General features: G+C 32.8%; 1 protein-coding gene across 1 annotated transcript in view; it reads left to right on the forward strand.

Moving 5' to 3' along the window:
* Positions 1 to 17224, forward strand: part of Ror (tyrosine-protein kinase transmembrane receptor Ror) — a 273457-nt gene that overhangs the window by 201002 nt on the left and 55231 nt on the right. Inside the window, exon 2 of the mRNA XM_011070712.2 lies at positions 17072 to 17165. Coding sequence (XP_011069014.1) covers positions 17072 to 17165 — 94 coding nt within the window. The remainder of the gene's footprint in view (positions 1 to 17071; positions 17166 to 17224) is intronic.

A 17224-nucleotide genomic window follows, 5' to 3' on the forward strand; every position in this document is an offset into this window, starting at 1 on the left:
GCTTATAAGGATCTACTAATTGTATATGCCTTCTAAAAGAAGTTTTCTCCTTATGCTTCTTCTACTAACAAGATTATCAAAATTACTTTAGAATTAATAGTTTTCATCTAAAAGATATATTTACTGTTCAGATTATATTTATCAGTGTAACATTTTATTAAAATCTCTTTATTTATTTTTACGTTATATTTTAAATAAATATTGTACATATATATATATATAAGGCCATAAGTATGTTTTCAAATTTCGTCAACGTGTTTCTCAATAAAAAGGAAAAATGTTTCTATGAATCATTAAATAATAGAATACTGATTTACAAATGAATGCGCTAGTACATCATGTTTAAGCGTGTGTGGAAAATGATGGAGGACACTTTGAATATCTCTTGTAAACAAAAAAATATTCACCTAAAACTTTTTTAAATAAAGTCGTTGTTTGATATTACTGTATTTGTATTCATTATTTTGAAACATTTAACCTAATGTTTGTAGAAACATTTGTCTTTCTTTTTATTCAGGACGATTTTATTCAATACGAAATTTTAAACCCTGTATGCTTTTTTTTTGATTAAAATAAATGTTACACAATTTTTCGATATAAGGTATAAAGACGGAAATGCTTTGTTCCTTCCCTCTCTTACTTTAAAAGTTGATCACTTTAAGTTATGCCGGTGTACATACATATTATGCACATTTACTATGCGCGAAGTAAATGAGAAACACGAACCTTTCTCTGCCTGAAAACACGAGCAGGGAAAAAGTGCGAGGTAAAAAGAGGTGAAAAAAGATAAAGGGAACAATGTGCTGCTTTTGCCCGTAATTTATCTCAATTTGATTGCAGGAGACATCATAGCTTGGTTTAATCCCCCCTTCTTGCATGTAGCCGCCAAGTAAAATTATGATTCCCGTTAGAATATACAGGTGTGTTGCAATATTGGCAGGACACCATTGGTAGCCCGATTAATTCGATTGATTGAGACATGCGTTAAATTATATCGCGGTTAATTCTGCCTACCATGTGCTGTGGTGGTGCAATTTGCAATTTTCCCAGCACAATCGTGTGGATATGTGCACTTAATGGCAATGGGAAAATTAATGCGGTCGCATTGATCAATATACATTTCGATCAACGCCGTGTTACATTTCAATAATATAATTGAACTTATGGAGACGCTTAATTAGTTTAATTCTAGAAATTTTGTATTATCGATTTCTCGTGCATCTTTTTTTGAAATTAAAGGTAAACAGGAATCAAGTCGCGAATGTGTCATTGTATGACATCTTTAATAAAGATTAAATAATTTGATAACGCAGGATATTTCAGATATTTTATTCCGAACTTTTCGGACTTAAATTTTGAGCAGAATGCTAAGGCTTGTAACATATTCTCGTAAAACTTGTAGGAATTTATAAATTCTTATGTTATAACTTTATGCAATATCTTTACAGACAGCTTTTTGCTAGCTGTAGAGATTCATAAGAAATTGTAGATATTTACAAATAATCATGCGTCTAAAATTAAAACATCGGTTAATTTATTACAAGTTCTTACAAGTCTTACGAGAACAAGGGTGTTTTCCTTAACACACACTATGACCCATTGTGATACTTTGTTGAAACGCAGTTTACTTTCATAATGTAACATCAGAATGCATCGTAATCTTTCATTCTTATTCTTATGACTATATCTAGCGTATAAATAATAAATTTATGATTTTAATTTAGACTTAAGTTATATCTTTCAAAATTGATGGTTTTTAATGCAAAATAAGTAATACTACCAAATAACTTTTTGAAAAATTGATAACATTGATATGTTTTATATACTCATACTTAGCTTTTTACATTTGTCAAGTATAATATTGTGTTACAATTGGAACACTTTGTGTAAGACAATGTTATACACTGTGTCATCTGTGTACGTGTTGGAAAACATCCCAAGTTACGAACCATATGATTCTACTTAGAATTGACCCATTAATATACATCAGATTTAGTATTTTTTAAAACAGGAAGTAGGAATCGGAAAAAGAGGCGACTAGGATAAATGTTAGAAAAAAACTCGAGATATGTTTGAGATAATCGTGGGATTGTCGCGGGATTTTCCATTGGGCTCGTTGCTGACGTCGTTCCTTCCCTCTCGATTTCGCTCGCGGCAGTCGTAACACGCAACAAACGCGCGCAAGGAACCGCATACCAAGGCGCATCCGCTACGGTGACTTTGACGCGTACATAAATCCAGGCGGGTCGTCCCAAGCGAGAGTATTGTGAGGCTTGTCAGACGCTCGTCTCGCGCCTTCTTTAGAAACGCCATTTCTCTGCGTCACGCGTTCCTCGTTTCGCGATGCCCTGAACTCTCTATGTTCCTTTCTCTCTTCTTTCCACTTTTGATCTCATTATACCTAAGCAGAACCTCTGGATAGTACAAATCTTTCATTCGTTGTATTGTTGAATGAAGTCGGAAATAATCTGACGAATAAATCGCAATTTGCTCTTTGTCGAGTCGTTTAAGAAAACTCATATATTATATGTCATTTAATACGTCTGAATGATAAAAGTTATAATATTACAAATTGTGTAGAATTTTATTCGATAATAATATTCTATATGTTTTTAGTGGTCAATAATATGAATTTTATGTTATTTGATGTGTTTATATATATATATATATATATATTTATTTATTTATTTATTTAAATACTATATCTTAAATTAATAAATTCAAATTGTATATTGTTACGTTAAATTTATTTATCAACAAATTTCTGCGAAGATATACTCAGATATACTCTTATTTAAAAAATTCAATATTATTTTATTAAATTTTTCATAATTTTTTACAAAGGCGTATTACAAAGCCTCTTTTCAATGCTAACAAGTTATTATTCCTTGAAAGTTTCGTTAATAAAGCGGCGCTGCTTAATTGAACCTTTCTCACCTTTCCTGAAAAAGCCCAGGAAGGCGCGGTCCCTAATACAGCGTCCATGGCCAAGAATTAAGTTTTCCAAAGGATCCGCGCAACCCTCGCGATTGTGCGGCTCGGAATACGATCGGTTCTTTACAAGGGGAGTCACGCTCCCCAAGATGTAAAATTTTTAAGTTGCGCTGTACCAAGGCTGTACCACGGTGCAGTCTCGCCTTTGAATGGCGTTTTCGGGCGCGACGCGCCGACCAAGCCGTCTGTACGAAGGAACGATCGTATTTTGACACTGCTGACAGCAGGTCCTTATTCTCATGGTAATATTGCGCCAACGACGCCTTTTCAGGAGCCCATTTCCCTCCGTACCGCTGTGTCGTTGTCCTTGAAGCAACGAAAGATCTCTCTCGAGGATCTTCTCTCAACCGTCAACCTATGCTTCATTGTAAATTATTAACTAGTAAATTTGTTCGTTTAATGAAAGATCATATCGCCTTCTATGTCTGAACAAAACTCCGTCTCATAAATTTGTTAAAATTGATCATATATAGATGGAAATTATACTCAGAGAAAAGGTTGCTTTGATTTAAAGAAATTTTCTTTGTTATGGTTGAAGAAAAAATTTCTTTGATTTGTGGAAAAATTTCTTTGATTTAAACATTATTTTTAAAAAATAAAATTTATTTGATTTAAAGAAATTATGTTCAAAAAATGATGTTCAAATGATTTCTTGGATTTGAACATAATTTCTTTAAATCAAATAAATTTTATATTTGATTCTCAATGTTCGAAATGTTTGTAAATCGAATCCCTTTTATCGCCTCCTTTAGTTCAGGAAACAAAAAAAAATCTGCTGAAGCAAAATCGGGAAAGAATGATTCAAATCAATAACGCTGTCTTAAAGATTGCTATACATTTTGAATCAAAATTGCAGGTGGAACGCAGAGTTCATAATTAAATCGTAATGATATTATAGGACATTATTTGATAAAAATGAACTTAAAAATGAACTTATATATAATAAATAAGGTTATGATGATTATTATGACTTATGCTTTTTACTTGAAATTGTCTATAACAATAAGACGTAGGCCCGATCAATGTTGCACCAACGTTATTTTAACTTTAAGCGAGATTTAGAACTCTCTCTCTCTCTCCCTCTCTCTCTCTCTCTCCCTCTCTCTCTCTCTCTCTCTCTCTCAATTTTAAAAAGAAAAGTGCAATCAGGATTTAAGGCGATATTTGAAGATGTTGACTTTTCACAATTTTCACAAGTTATACGAACGTTGATAGAAGTATATTATCTTTAAAAGGATTACATTGTGAAGGACACTAAAGATCATTTATATATTAATTAAATGGTATTTATTTTCTCATAACATCCATCGAACTTTATTGCCACACCACGTATATCTCTTTAAATATACATTCATGTATTCTATGGAAAGATATTTTATATTTCATTTCTATTATATGTAATGTACAATACCTAAAAGATTATATAATCTTTATATTAAAGAAAAGAACGAATATATAAGGCAATATGTGTTACATGAACTATATAAGCAGAAAGTAATTTCTTAGTCGGGGTCGATAACCGTATCTAATGCGTGACATCATCTGGCCAGGATGAGAGTGCGCCATGAAACCGTCGAGTGCTGTGCGCGAATTTGCCGGATCAGCGGGTTCTCCAATGTAATCGCACATGAGTTTACCTAGTCGATAGGTAGTTTTTCCTGCCACAAGCAAAACGAGATAAAAAAAACATAAATAAATATTTAAAATTTTATAAAAATTTTATAAAATAAACGTTAGAATTATATAGTTCTGTTGTTGCGATTAAATAATATAAATTAAAGACAATTCCTTCGGCATTATGATTAGCATTATAACTTATGAGAAATTATATATTTTTTTTTAGATTATTAATTTTAAATTTAAAAATAGTCCGCAAACTGATACATAGATTTTTTAATTGTATTCCATTATAACTTAAAAATTACATATATTCTTTAACACTTTTAGAGTGATTTATCATTTTAAAGAGTAAAATCTTACTGTTAAAAATTGAAAATTGAGCCACTTTTTTTCAAGATTCAATTTTCAAGATTAACTTTCACTCTTTAGAGTGAGATTCCATTCCAAAGAATTTAGAGAATTTATATATGTATAGAAAACATATAATGGAGAAAAATAATTGTACACATACGATTTTAAATTTTTTGTAAACTGCAAGTATATTTTTTAAGTCAAATTATTATACAGAATTACATCTGTATATTATTCACAGAAATAACTCGACATGACTGCAAAAGCATTCATTACTATATACGCGTTACGAGTATCAATGAAAGACCAGACAAGAGCTCTAGTAGTCATTTCTCATCTAGTAGAAACTCACAAGTACATTACACATTCAAATATATTCGTTCTCTTAGTCATGATTCGCCATAAAGACGGTCAAAGCGTTAAATGATATAAACTGTCGAACGTCACAATAGGCGTCCGTAACTTCGTCGATATTTCACGGTCTCACAATCGACCCAAATGCTGTCGAGGCCGTTTTATTTTGATAGCTGGCACAACCGAGTCACCGCAAAGGTCGACAAGAGAAAAGGGAAAGAGGGTGCCATTTTCGATTATTATGGGATATCACAATGGCGAAGGGGGAAATGTTGGCGCGGTTTAGCAGACCTTTCGCTCGATGATATTTACGGCGAACTCTCGCATAGTGAGTGTGTTAGGAAGCGGAAGCACCCTGTGGGCAACGGCATAGGTATATGCCATTCAATGGTATATTCTATTCAAAGATAATTATAACTTTTAATTTTTTTTATTAAAATCTAATATCTATAAAAATCAGAGAATCTCTCGTGCATTCGTATGATTCTCTCGTGCATTCAGTGATTCTCTTATAAGATACATGAATGAATATCTATATAATCAATCTCGTACATCCGACACTCTTCGGCAATTCGTAATTTTCGGCAATGCATGAAAAATTAATCACTACGTATATAATATCGTCGATGTTTACCAATCAAAAAATTAAAATTATTCCTACTCCGATTAAGAACTCAAACCCTTCCCTTTCAAATGTTCCTTCTTTGTTTTATCTAACATTTGATTTTTAAAGAAAAGTAAGCTAAAGAACCTTTCAGTTTGCTGAGGCTTCAGTTCCATAGCGTAGCGTTTTTCTTTGGCAATCATGTCGAAATTAAATTTTCTAAAGAGCTCGCGCTTGTTGATTACTTAAGATCCGCGTGCGCATTCAGCGTGAAATTATTTGGGCAGCGTCAACGCGAAATGAAATTTTAATGTGAACCTCTCCGACGAGTTATGCATTCTACGATGGTGGGCTTTTAAAAAAACCGGTGCGCCAAGCGTTTTAAAAGCTGCTCGCGACCGACGACGGCCGCGCCGTGGCGCTGATTTATCGTCCTCTTCCGATTTCTTTTATGCCGCACGTGAACAACGAGCGACACGTACCGGCTTTACAAGTACCAGCGCTTTTCTACGATCGCGCGGATTACATGATTATAATCTTGATCTACGTTACGTAACATAACTGTACGGAGATACAAGTTTAACATTCCACGCAACGTATTGAATTGCGCTTCATTCGATAAAGTAACATTTGTAGTAATATACCTGACGTCGAATATATTTAAAGTTTTTTTAAATTTCTTTTTTAATTTCTTAAATTTATGAAAAAAATTTTTTTGTTACGCTCATTCATATCTTTATTTCTCTTTTCAATTATTTCTTGCTGTAAGAAACACGATAACATTTTTTATGCTTACATTTTGTACAATGCATCGCGGTATCTAATATTTTATTTTATATTTCTTAATTTATTATAAACACAATTATGTCGATCCTGTAAATAATACGTAAAATATAAATATTACGAAAAATTTCTTCCTTCCTTAGCTCTCACTAGAATCTTTAAAAATTATCATCGACATTTTAATTATAAATTTTAGTAAATAAATTTAAGTCTATAAAAATACGATCTAACTTCTATGATGACTATAAAAACTAGTTAAAGTTTTGATAATATATTAAAATTTTTCAGATTTTTATATAATTTGAAATATAAATGAAAAGTATTTGCTGTGTTTCTTGAAAACCTTTATTGCTGACGGAAGAATTAAAATTCATGTTGCTGGCGAAGGGTTAATTTTACATTGTACGTAATTTTTTGATATGCAACTAAGTAACTTTACTTGAAATAATAATATTAAACTTTTATATAGAATTAGCGACAAGATTTACTCAATGTTAAATTTAACGTTTAAAGAATTAGGGACAAAATTTACTCAATGTTAAATTTAACTAGACTACAAATTCTCTCATATATAAAGCAAAATTATTAAAAAAAATCATGAATATACGAGAATAATGTAGTTTATTCGGATTTCTATAACTTAATAAAATATCTTTCACAAATTATCCTTCTATTTTCAAACGATTCAGAGATAACCAAAGTGGATTTAGCTCGAGTGACTGTGCGCATGGAACGGAATAGTCGGAGTTGGTCAAGAATCGCTTTAGAGAACTGTCCACACCAGAGCCCGCGGCAAAACGGGGGTTTGAAGGCTTCTACATGAGAATCCATCGAGCACAAAGAGAGAGAGAACGCGGCTTAAAGTGGTTGTGGCGGACAACCCGGTAAACTTTGAGTCAATTCACTGTTGCGGCTTCCTTCATCGCGTTAAACCGGGTTTTCCCCCGAAGGACGTTTCTCTTGAGTATCTAATCGCCAGGTACAACGATGAAAGTTACGGCGATGAGAGGACCGACCGATCGACTATCAGGCATCGAAAACGTGCGATCTGTGGATTGACGAACGTGATTTTGTACTCTGTACTTTTTGTTGAAATCGGATTCGCGACAAAAGTTGAATTCGGCTTTCGATTCAGTTAACTCTTTAAATGCACAAGTTACTTTTTCGGTGAATCTCTGTCAAAATCTAAAGTAAATTTTAAATTGTACCTACACTCTAAAAAGTATTAATATGAATTTAACATCATGCGGTGTATATAATTTTCATCATATTTGTGTTTATGTTAACACTAATATGATGCGGATTTAATACCATATGGTTGGAAAAAGTATGTCGAATTTAATATAAATTGCATGTCTCAAACGAGAAATTTAACATAAGATGAATATTTTAGAAAGTTACACAAAAGTTATGTAAGAGAATAAATACGAAAAAGATAATATCGACACAAGCTATGGAAGCATTTTTTTTTAGTAAACTTAACATTTATGATATGTTAAATTAATCCACATTTTATTTTTTCATTCATCTTAGAATTTACATTTTGAAACACTATTTTTATGTTACTTGCTTACTTACTCATAAATTGTGTTATTTTGACACTAATTGTAAGAAATGTTGAATATCAATTTAACACAAAATCTTTAAATAACATAATCACGTTATGTTAAATTAACACTCGAATATAATCAAAAATTCAACATAAACTGTTAACAAAAATGTGAGTGGACTGTTAACAAAAATGTGTGTTTCCAATAAAAATATATAATTTTTTTACTCACGACTGCTGCCAATCGAAGGTTGGCGAAAATGAAGGAAGTATCATCGAAGCGGATCGATGCTGACTGATAATATCTATAACTATAATGTACATTCTTATCAACTTTTGGTATACTTCTTATTGTTTACTATGCAGACATTTTAAATCCACATTGCGTTGGTATTAATATTAACACAATACAGTGAATTATATAGATGAATTATATCGCAGTGTTAACTACACCAATATTTTTAGTGTGTATAAAGGCACGGAAAGAAAAAAAATAAACGTCTTGAGATGCTAATATTTAAATGTAATATTCATACCGTAGTTTAGTAAGGCTACTTCAAAAGAATAAATCGATATCCCGATCTCCATGTTTTTTACTAGAGAGTTTTATTTTAAAGGATAATGATATGCGTAACAGGTGTACATAGTCACAGTCGATGAAAACTCCTAAAGAAAGTACTGCGACATGCATATCGAAACCACATCAAATGCAAAACGTTAACGCGGATAAACAGTTAACGGGAGTGTACCTACATGTAATTTACGGTGATCACGTTCCGCACATAACGCGGATCGCGCCTGGGGCGCATATTTAACGCGCTAATAGCCGCGGTCGAAAGCCCGCGCGGACCACCGCGTCGGTGTTTTAAATAATCTCAATCGGTCACACGTCTCGTCACGGTACAGCCGAGCTAGAAATATATTTTTATGTGCGACGAAACACAAAATCACCAACGCGATCGCCGATGCATTCATTCGGCCGGAAAATACGCGAATGTTACGCATGAATTGCCTTCATGCACCATCTCTCGTTTATGGATTTTGTGATAAACTGTGTGGGGGCAAGTTTATCATAATACAAATTAGATAGAAAGACTTTCAGCTTTTTTTTTTTTTAAGTATTAGACGTTTTGAATATTGCGAATTAAATTTATTAAAATGTCATTATATAAAATGAAATTATGTGCCATTTATGTGAGGAAGATTTTAAATCTTCCGTAGAAAAACTTTCCAAATTTTTTAGAAGAATAAGAAAACTTCAATAGGAATGAAAAAAATTGTTTTATTATAATTGTATAATATATCACTGGCGGTTAATATTAATATAAAAGATTTGACAAGACAGTTTTTAATAACAATAGAACAGTCGTGTTAAAAAGACTTCTGTAAATGAACAGAAAAAGATATGCTGATGTTCAGTCTGTTCTGTATAAAAAATTCTGGAAGCGCGCGAGATTTCTACGAGGTCGTCGATTTTTTGAGCCATTTAAATGCAAAGCCCGTGCTACGAATATACCTTAAATTAAAAAGGTATCGTACTTTTTTCCCTGCTGAGCTGAATGAAAACCGTCCCTTTTTCATCTCTTTTAAACTACCAGCTTTTGTCGTTTATTCGCGATATATATGAATTTTCACATTCTCTTTTTTATTTTTCATCGTAGTAACACGCATACAACTACAAATAATACAAAAATATCGTGTTCTGATACAAATCTGATATAAAAGATGCTACACAACGCTTGAACAAATATTAACGAAACTGATTTAAAGTATTTGTTAAGTTGAAGTTTTTTTTTAGCAACAACAGTAAACGTAAATCCAGTATCGACAAGGGAAGCACACCACAATTATGCGCCGCTCTTGTAATTTTGTTCGTCAGGTTGCAAAAAAAGTTGACGCGTACGTTCAATGAATTCCAAATGCCGACTAATTATCGTCGTGTTGGAATTAACCACGTCATGTCAAGGCGCTTGCGGCCGCGCGCGCGCGTAGGCACGGTTTTGTTTAAAGCTGTACCCCGAATGCATAATGACGGCTTGGTGATGTGCCGTTGGTGGGATGCCAATGTTGCGAATGCGGCGCCGCGTGTCAGTCTGCTTCTGACACACGCGGCCCGACCCGCTTTGTTTCACGCCAGCCAGCCGTCTAGGAGAAATTGAAATTTCGTTTAGACATCGCGCCCAAGAGAGCAATGTCCCGATGACGCGTGTATGGAGGTTGATTAACCTCACCACTCAACGCATATTTTATAGAAATTACGACGATATTCGTATTGTGTAGACTCTGAAAATGATTTTCAAAATCATTTTGTTTATCACGTTGAAGCTGATTCGATATCTTTTTATTACTTCAAACGGCAAAGAGAAGTTTCATTTATTTCTTTCAATAATATCACTATAAATTAGATAATGTGATTTTAATTATTGATTTAATACCTAATGAAGAAATAAGATAAAATGACGTTGGCATTCCAAGAATGGATCTGAACACGAAGAAAATCCGCGAAACGCATAAGCCTTATATAGAAAGCACCCGTGGAAGCCTCAAGAATATTATCAAATGCAAAAATTGTCAAAGAAGTGTCGACTTTAAATTGTAAAAAAAATTGTTGAAATCATAATAAATTTTTATCATCTCGCTACCATGTATACTTCCCGATTGGATTGAAATTGTACTCTTAGATTTCCGCGGTTTTCCGGGAAAGAGCATGGAGAAACATAAGGGGACGGTGACTACAATAGCGTTCGATTTTATTGGTCCTCTCCCACGAGTGGTACATGCACGTACATGCACGTTTCACACATACGTACTCGCACACGTGATCACACATACGCGTACACAGTTCCCTCTCTTTTCCCATACGTGCTGTGGGATTCGTTTTCGCGAGGGACGCGTACCACGTAACCAGACACTTGCTCCAAATGGTTTCCGTACAATGCACGTAGATTGCGGTTGCATCGTCGTACCGACAGTCAGCAGATCGAGCGACGATCGAAGTGACACTCTTGCACGATCTTGTATGTCAGAATTTTACGATTGTTACAACGAAGCTCTTGAAATTTCTACTAGGCACTCATATTTTTATCGATTATATGCTTGATGCATTTTTCAAACAACTTTATACTGTCTAATAACTTTATGCTATCTAAAACTTTTAGAGTATAAAGTTATCCGTGTTTGCGTACGGAGAAAACCCGCATAATTTTTGAATTTCTTTATTATTTTATCTTATTTCTTCATTAGATATTGAATCAATGATTAAAATCACATCATGATCTAATTTGTAGGGATATGATTGGAATAAATAAATAAAACTTCTTTTTGCCATTTGAAGTAATAAAAAGTTATCGAATATCTTCTGAAATTTTACTCTTAAAGATTGAAAAGTGATCCACTCTTTTTTAAGACTAGCTCAATTTTCACTCTTTATAGTGAGATTCCACTCCAATGAATTTAGAGAGTAATTTTCAGAGAAAACGTTTCAATATGAATAGTATAGATTGAAACTTTATGAAGAATAGACTTTATAAGGAAACAAAATAGTAATTTGTATCGTGAAAATAAGCGAATTTTTTTACCAACGTGAAATTTTGCAGCGGCAATATGAAGTTTGATCGAATATGTAGGTAAATGATGGAAAAATACGAACGCAATTTTCGACCCGATGCTATTTTATGCAACTTGTCTCTTTCCATAAATTGCGCGGCTGCAGTCACGTTGTAATTAAAAAAAGCATGTCCCTGTGATTCGCGCTGCTCGATTTGCATGCACCGACACGAAAAATATTCGTATGCATGTGACATCGAAATTAGAAGTCGTTTTCGAAAGGAGTTTTGGTGGCGGTACTCAACGACCCATGAAATTTAACTTAAATTGCAATTCAAACCGACTGCATTACAATAATTTAATTATTGTGATTTTTTCGATGCTGTTGTTCGTAATAAATCATTTGTATGGATATATTTAGAATCATTTCGATAGATTCAATGAGTTTAACGCAAATGACAAAAATGTCAATAAAACATCGAATAATTTTTTGAAAAAAAAAAGGGCAATGCTCGTTCATATTTTATCTTTTCTGATGCTCAAATATTTCCGATTGTGTCCATTTTATTTTAGAGTTGCGATATCGATAAAATGACAATAAAATAAATGTCAAAAAGGAACTTGTATGGAGAACGGAAAATACAACCAAGTTTTTAATCATATAAATGTACCACTTTCGATGATTACAGCGAGCATGATTAAAGCAGTAAATTTTGTAGCGATTTTCACGAATGATGATGGTAAATCTCATTATATTCGCGTTATCATCAAACCGGTAATTCAAAATGAAACCTGCGTTGACGACATTTGCCAACTGGTGTACATACGATGTAAACATAGAACGCACGTGCGGATACGCGAAATATAGAGATGCCAGAATTGTGTACTTCCGACAATGTGCCGGACTGCATTGGCTAATGTTGCACGTCAATAACGTTTATCAGAAATCCAAAATTGTGACGTGAATAGAATTTTCCGATGAAGAATTTTATTTACAAAGAGATTATAATATAAATTCCTAATATAATATTCACAACATTTAATAATGCATGGCAAAGAGCGCGTTGATATTGAACAAAAGATTTTTTTGAATATCTTTAAATACAAATATATAATGATAATTATATATTATATAACCATTTCAATAACGATAAAGAAAAGTATTTTTTTGCTATTATCTGTATAATAACAAAAAATAATATCTTTAATTATTTGCTAAAATGCCTTGCAAAGTTCTGCGTTTTTATATAAACGAAAATATGTATGTCATGTAACAATTTATTTATTAAATAGTAGAAAAGAAATTTGAAAGAGAGTATTATACACGCAAGCTATAAAACAAATGTTTAGGTGACTCTATTATCTTTTCTCTTCGATAATCTGCTTGATTTCGCCTGACATCTGCGCGATTATCTGACAGCCAGTCACCGTTCGCCATTTTTACAGCTCTTACTGATACGTGGAATTGTTACACGGAATAAGTGCATGACGCGAGGATTCTAGATTACTGTTTTTATGAGTCCTAGGAGAACGCTTCTGTCAGCGACAGACAGCAGTGGGATTAGTCACTCTCCTCGATGTCCCGCGGTACTACTTTCGTATTAGATGAATCGTCATGGTGGAGAGAATGGGTGCGAGCGAAAGAGTGCAAGAGTCGGTTTTCTGCGGCCGCAATCTCGCAGCGACAATTACGCGGCGGTAACGAAGCGGCTGCTCAACGCGTTGTAATATCACTGCAACGCTGATAGGCGAGATTAAACTACGGCTTGCTTAATCAGAGAATCCTCGTTGAGGAAGATCAAAATTCTAATGTACTCTCCGCATTTCAATATTTTAACCAAATTTTCTCTTCAAGATCTCTTCTATTAATTATACATATACGTGAAAATTAAATTATCTTATCACATTTTTGTGGAGGAATTATGTATTCTATAAATAATTATGTAATTTTGTTAATTGTAAATAATAATGACGAAAGATTGTTCCGTATTTTTCTTTATTAAGTTTATGAAATATAAAAGCATCCGTTAAAATGAATATGTCATATAGTTTTAATATTTTTAGTATTGCCAGTAACTTTTTTTTTTTTTTTTTTTTTAGTAAAATATGAATTCTAAAAACTAAATTTGGTATTAAAAAAGAATCAAATAGAAGCATATAAATCCACCGCTGTTGTTTACTACAAGTGCTTGATTTACAGAGTGCTTTGTCATTGATTGCGCGATCGGAAAATCTGCGTCGATATATCGTGTATCTCCTACATATTTCATATATTAAAAACGTCACACGGCTTTGTCAATCAATATTACAATCTCGATGTAGAAGTATAGAGATGGGAGCTCTACGCGCACGTTGGTATTTGTCATATACTGCGCGCGTTTTTATTTTACATCGGCCAGAGATTTTTCATATTTATTTTGAGTGGATTTTTTATCGTGCGTTCGCCGAAAAACTCGCGGCGCAGACGAAATTCGAAGTTAAACGTCACTTTACAATCCGAGCGGGACGCATCGCAGATACACGGTGAATAAAATTCGTATTTTTCCCATATCAATATTTGCAAAACTTCTCTGTATCCGATCAAAATCCCGGCGTCGCAGCCCATCTACGATAAAGCACGTACGAGAGGGGGCAAACTGACAAAAAAAAAAAATTGTTATCGTTCCATCGTGATGGATCACATAATCAAATCGATGGTTCGATACAACAAGATTGTAACTCAGAAATTATTTTTGAAGTGTCTATCAATGGGAATATATGTTTCATGCTAATAAAATGAAGTTACATATCAAGTATGACAAGCCAACAAATAATTCTAGGACAGATTGTATTTGTATTTTAGGATATTTATTGGAAAATTTTTATCCAAGTTTTTCAGTGTTGTTTCATGAAAATTTATCTTTCTTTAGTGGAAAAATATCATTATTACTGTGAAAATATTTTAACGTTTTCAATGTTTTAAAAAATCTTTTCCATTAAAGAAAAGTACGTATAGAACCTTCTACACTGAGAAATTTAATATTTTGAGTTACAACATTTTTGTAAGCTATCAACGTCTAATGTGTGTGGTGGATAAATCAAGTTAGTCAATGGATCGAAAGGCGATGCTCGTGAGGGAGCGAAGAAAAGTTTAAATTTGTTCTTGGCATCCGCTCAGCTGACGTTGTGGGAGATATTGAAAGAGTGGATAATTTACTCGATTATTTAATAGCTTGGCTACGGCTGCGAGCCAAGCCAAAAACTTTACACGTACAGTATACTACGAGACGTGCGCTTGGATGTTGCCAACTTTTATGAATGGAATTATTACATAACATCGACAAAATTGCACTCTTTTGAAACCACGTTACGGTACGTCGCCCAGTAAGTAAGAAGCACAAAATGCTTTTATGCGTGTACTTGTATAATTTGAATAATAATTAAAAGTATTAATTATAAAAGTCTTATTCTGCAGAAAATTTATTAAATAATATTTTATATTGCACATCGAAATGATATCAATTTACTTTATAAATGTAAAAGTACAGTAAAATTTTATTTATAAAACGAAAAAAGATTCGATTCTTGTTTTGTATCCTAATATTTCTATATTTATCATTTACACATTTTTATTGCGCGTTCAAATGATTTTTAAAATATATGATAATTATAAATATGATAATTTTATTATTTGCGTCAGCTCTTCAATTATAACATGCTGAATAATGTCATGTGTACCATCCCACAGAATGGGATTCCATATTAAACCTCTTTCGCCGGTGGATTACTCATTACCGCGCTAACAACCTCAGGAACGTGCCGACCTTAATCACGATTCACAAATTAATCTCGCGGCACCGCCGACCGACGATATCGTTTGTTGACGGCACCGTCTAGCCAAATATATTACCTACTAGGATCCGGAAGACGTGCGAGTAAGTTATGATTGTGTGCATGGAGATTACCCCTCCGACTTCGGCAAATATATCCGTTGTACCGGTTGTAATTTAATCGACGGAATGTCGGGAATTCAACGCGTTAACCCTTTCGAATCTCCTGTGCATAGGGATACTGAAAAAATCGTTAGGTTGATATAAAAACGATGATAAAGAGTGGAAACGCTACTAATGTTCCCTGAGAAAAAAATTATTAGCCAAGAATAATTTTGATTAAAGCACGTATGTCGCAATAAAATGTAGAATTATTTTTGTTTAGTTTATTTAATTAATTAATTCTTAATTGTTACAGTCAAAATAGTTATTATTACCGATATCTATTAATAAATAACAGCAATTATAATTTACATTTATGTTTAATAAAATTGCTTTTAGTAATTGAAAAAATAATATAATGATTATATTAAATAATGATATGTAAAAGTTAATTCCATATTCTTTCCAATATTTCATAAAATAACAGTGTTCGGATAATATTTGATCATCGTAACTGATAATTAAGTTCTATTGAAATCAAATTGACCGGAAATGTGCACAAGAATTAATTTAATCCTCCAACTGAGTTTGATCCACTCTCGATTTAACATCAATATTGAATCGACAATGGTTCGTTTCACGATGAACTTCGCAAGAAACTTACCATAAGAACGTTAATTGCCGTTCTATTAGTACAAGAAAATGCAAAACTTCATTCAATAGTCGTGGTCACTGAAATTGAACATTGAAACAAGTGAAAAATGACAGAATCGCAAAAGATTTGTTTTTTTTTTCTATTAAATTAGATTACTGTATCTTGTGACATAATTCCAAAACGTGTACGAAGAGAACAATTTTGCTGAAGTATCAAAAAATTTAGTTAGATACAGATTTGAAAATAATTTTGTTAGACCATCAAAATTTTTAGATAAGACGCTCAAATTGATTGTTAGAATGTCAAAACTTTTTGCAATTTTAGCTATCAGTTTGAGTGTCTACCTATTTTGATGGTCTAATAAAATTATTTTCAGATTTGTATCTAGCCAAATTTTTTAATACTTCAGCAAAATCGTTCTCTCTGCGTGATTTAAGAAAATAAACTGGAATTTGATTATTTATTCATATAAAACTTTGACTTCTTCTCTTCTTTTCATTTAATTAAAAATTAAGCGAGTTTTTATGTTCTTATATAAAATTATTATCTTTAAAAGCTTAGCATTAAGTTTTGATATATAGATATATTACAATACATATCTTTTGCTTGTTAAATTAATACAGAAATAAATACATATAATATACTTAAATATAATCATATAACTAAGTAGATGTAGAATTAATACGAAAATTATTTTCTTATAGGTGGAAATGGCGATGTCGAGGATTCGGATACTGACGTGCAGGACTACAGTACGGACGAGGACTACAACGATGTTTTTGACTCAACCACAAACGGGTAAGCCTTGTATAACTTGCAACCCCTATCACCTTATCGTCTTATCGCAGGATTAAATA

This window comes from Acromyrmex echinatior, chromosome 1, assembly GCF_024713525.1.
Source record: "Acromyrmex echinatior isolate Ae372 chromosome 1, ASM2471352v2, whole genome shotgun sequence".
NCBI classification, from domain to species: Eukaryota; Metazoa; Arthropoda; class Insecta; order Hymenoptera; family Formicidae; genus Acromyrmex; species Acromyrmex echinatior.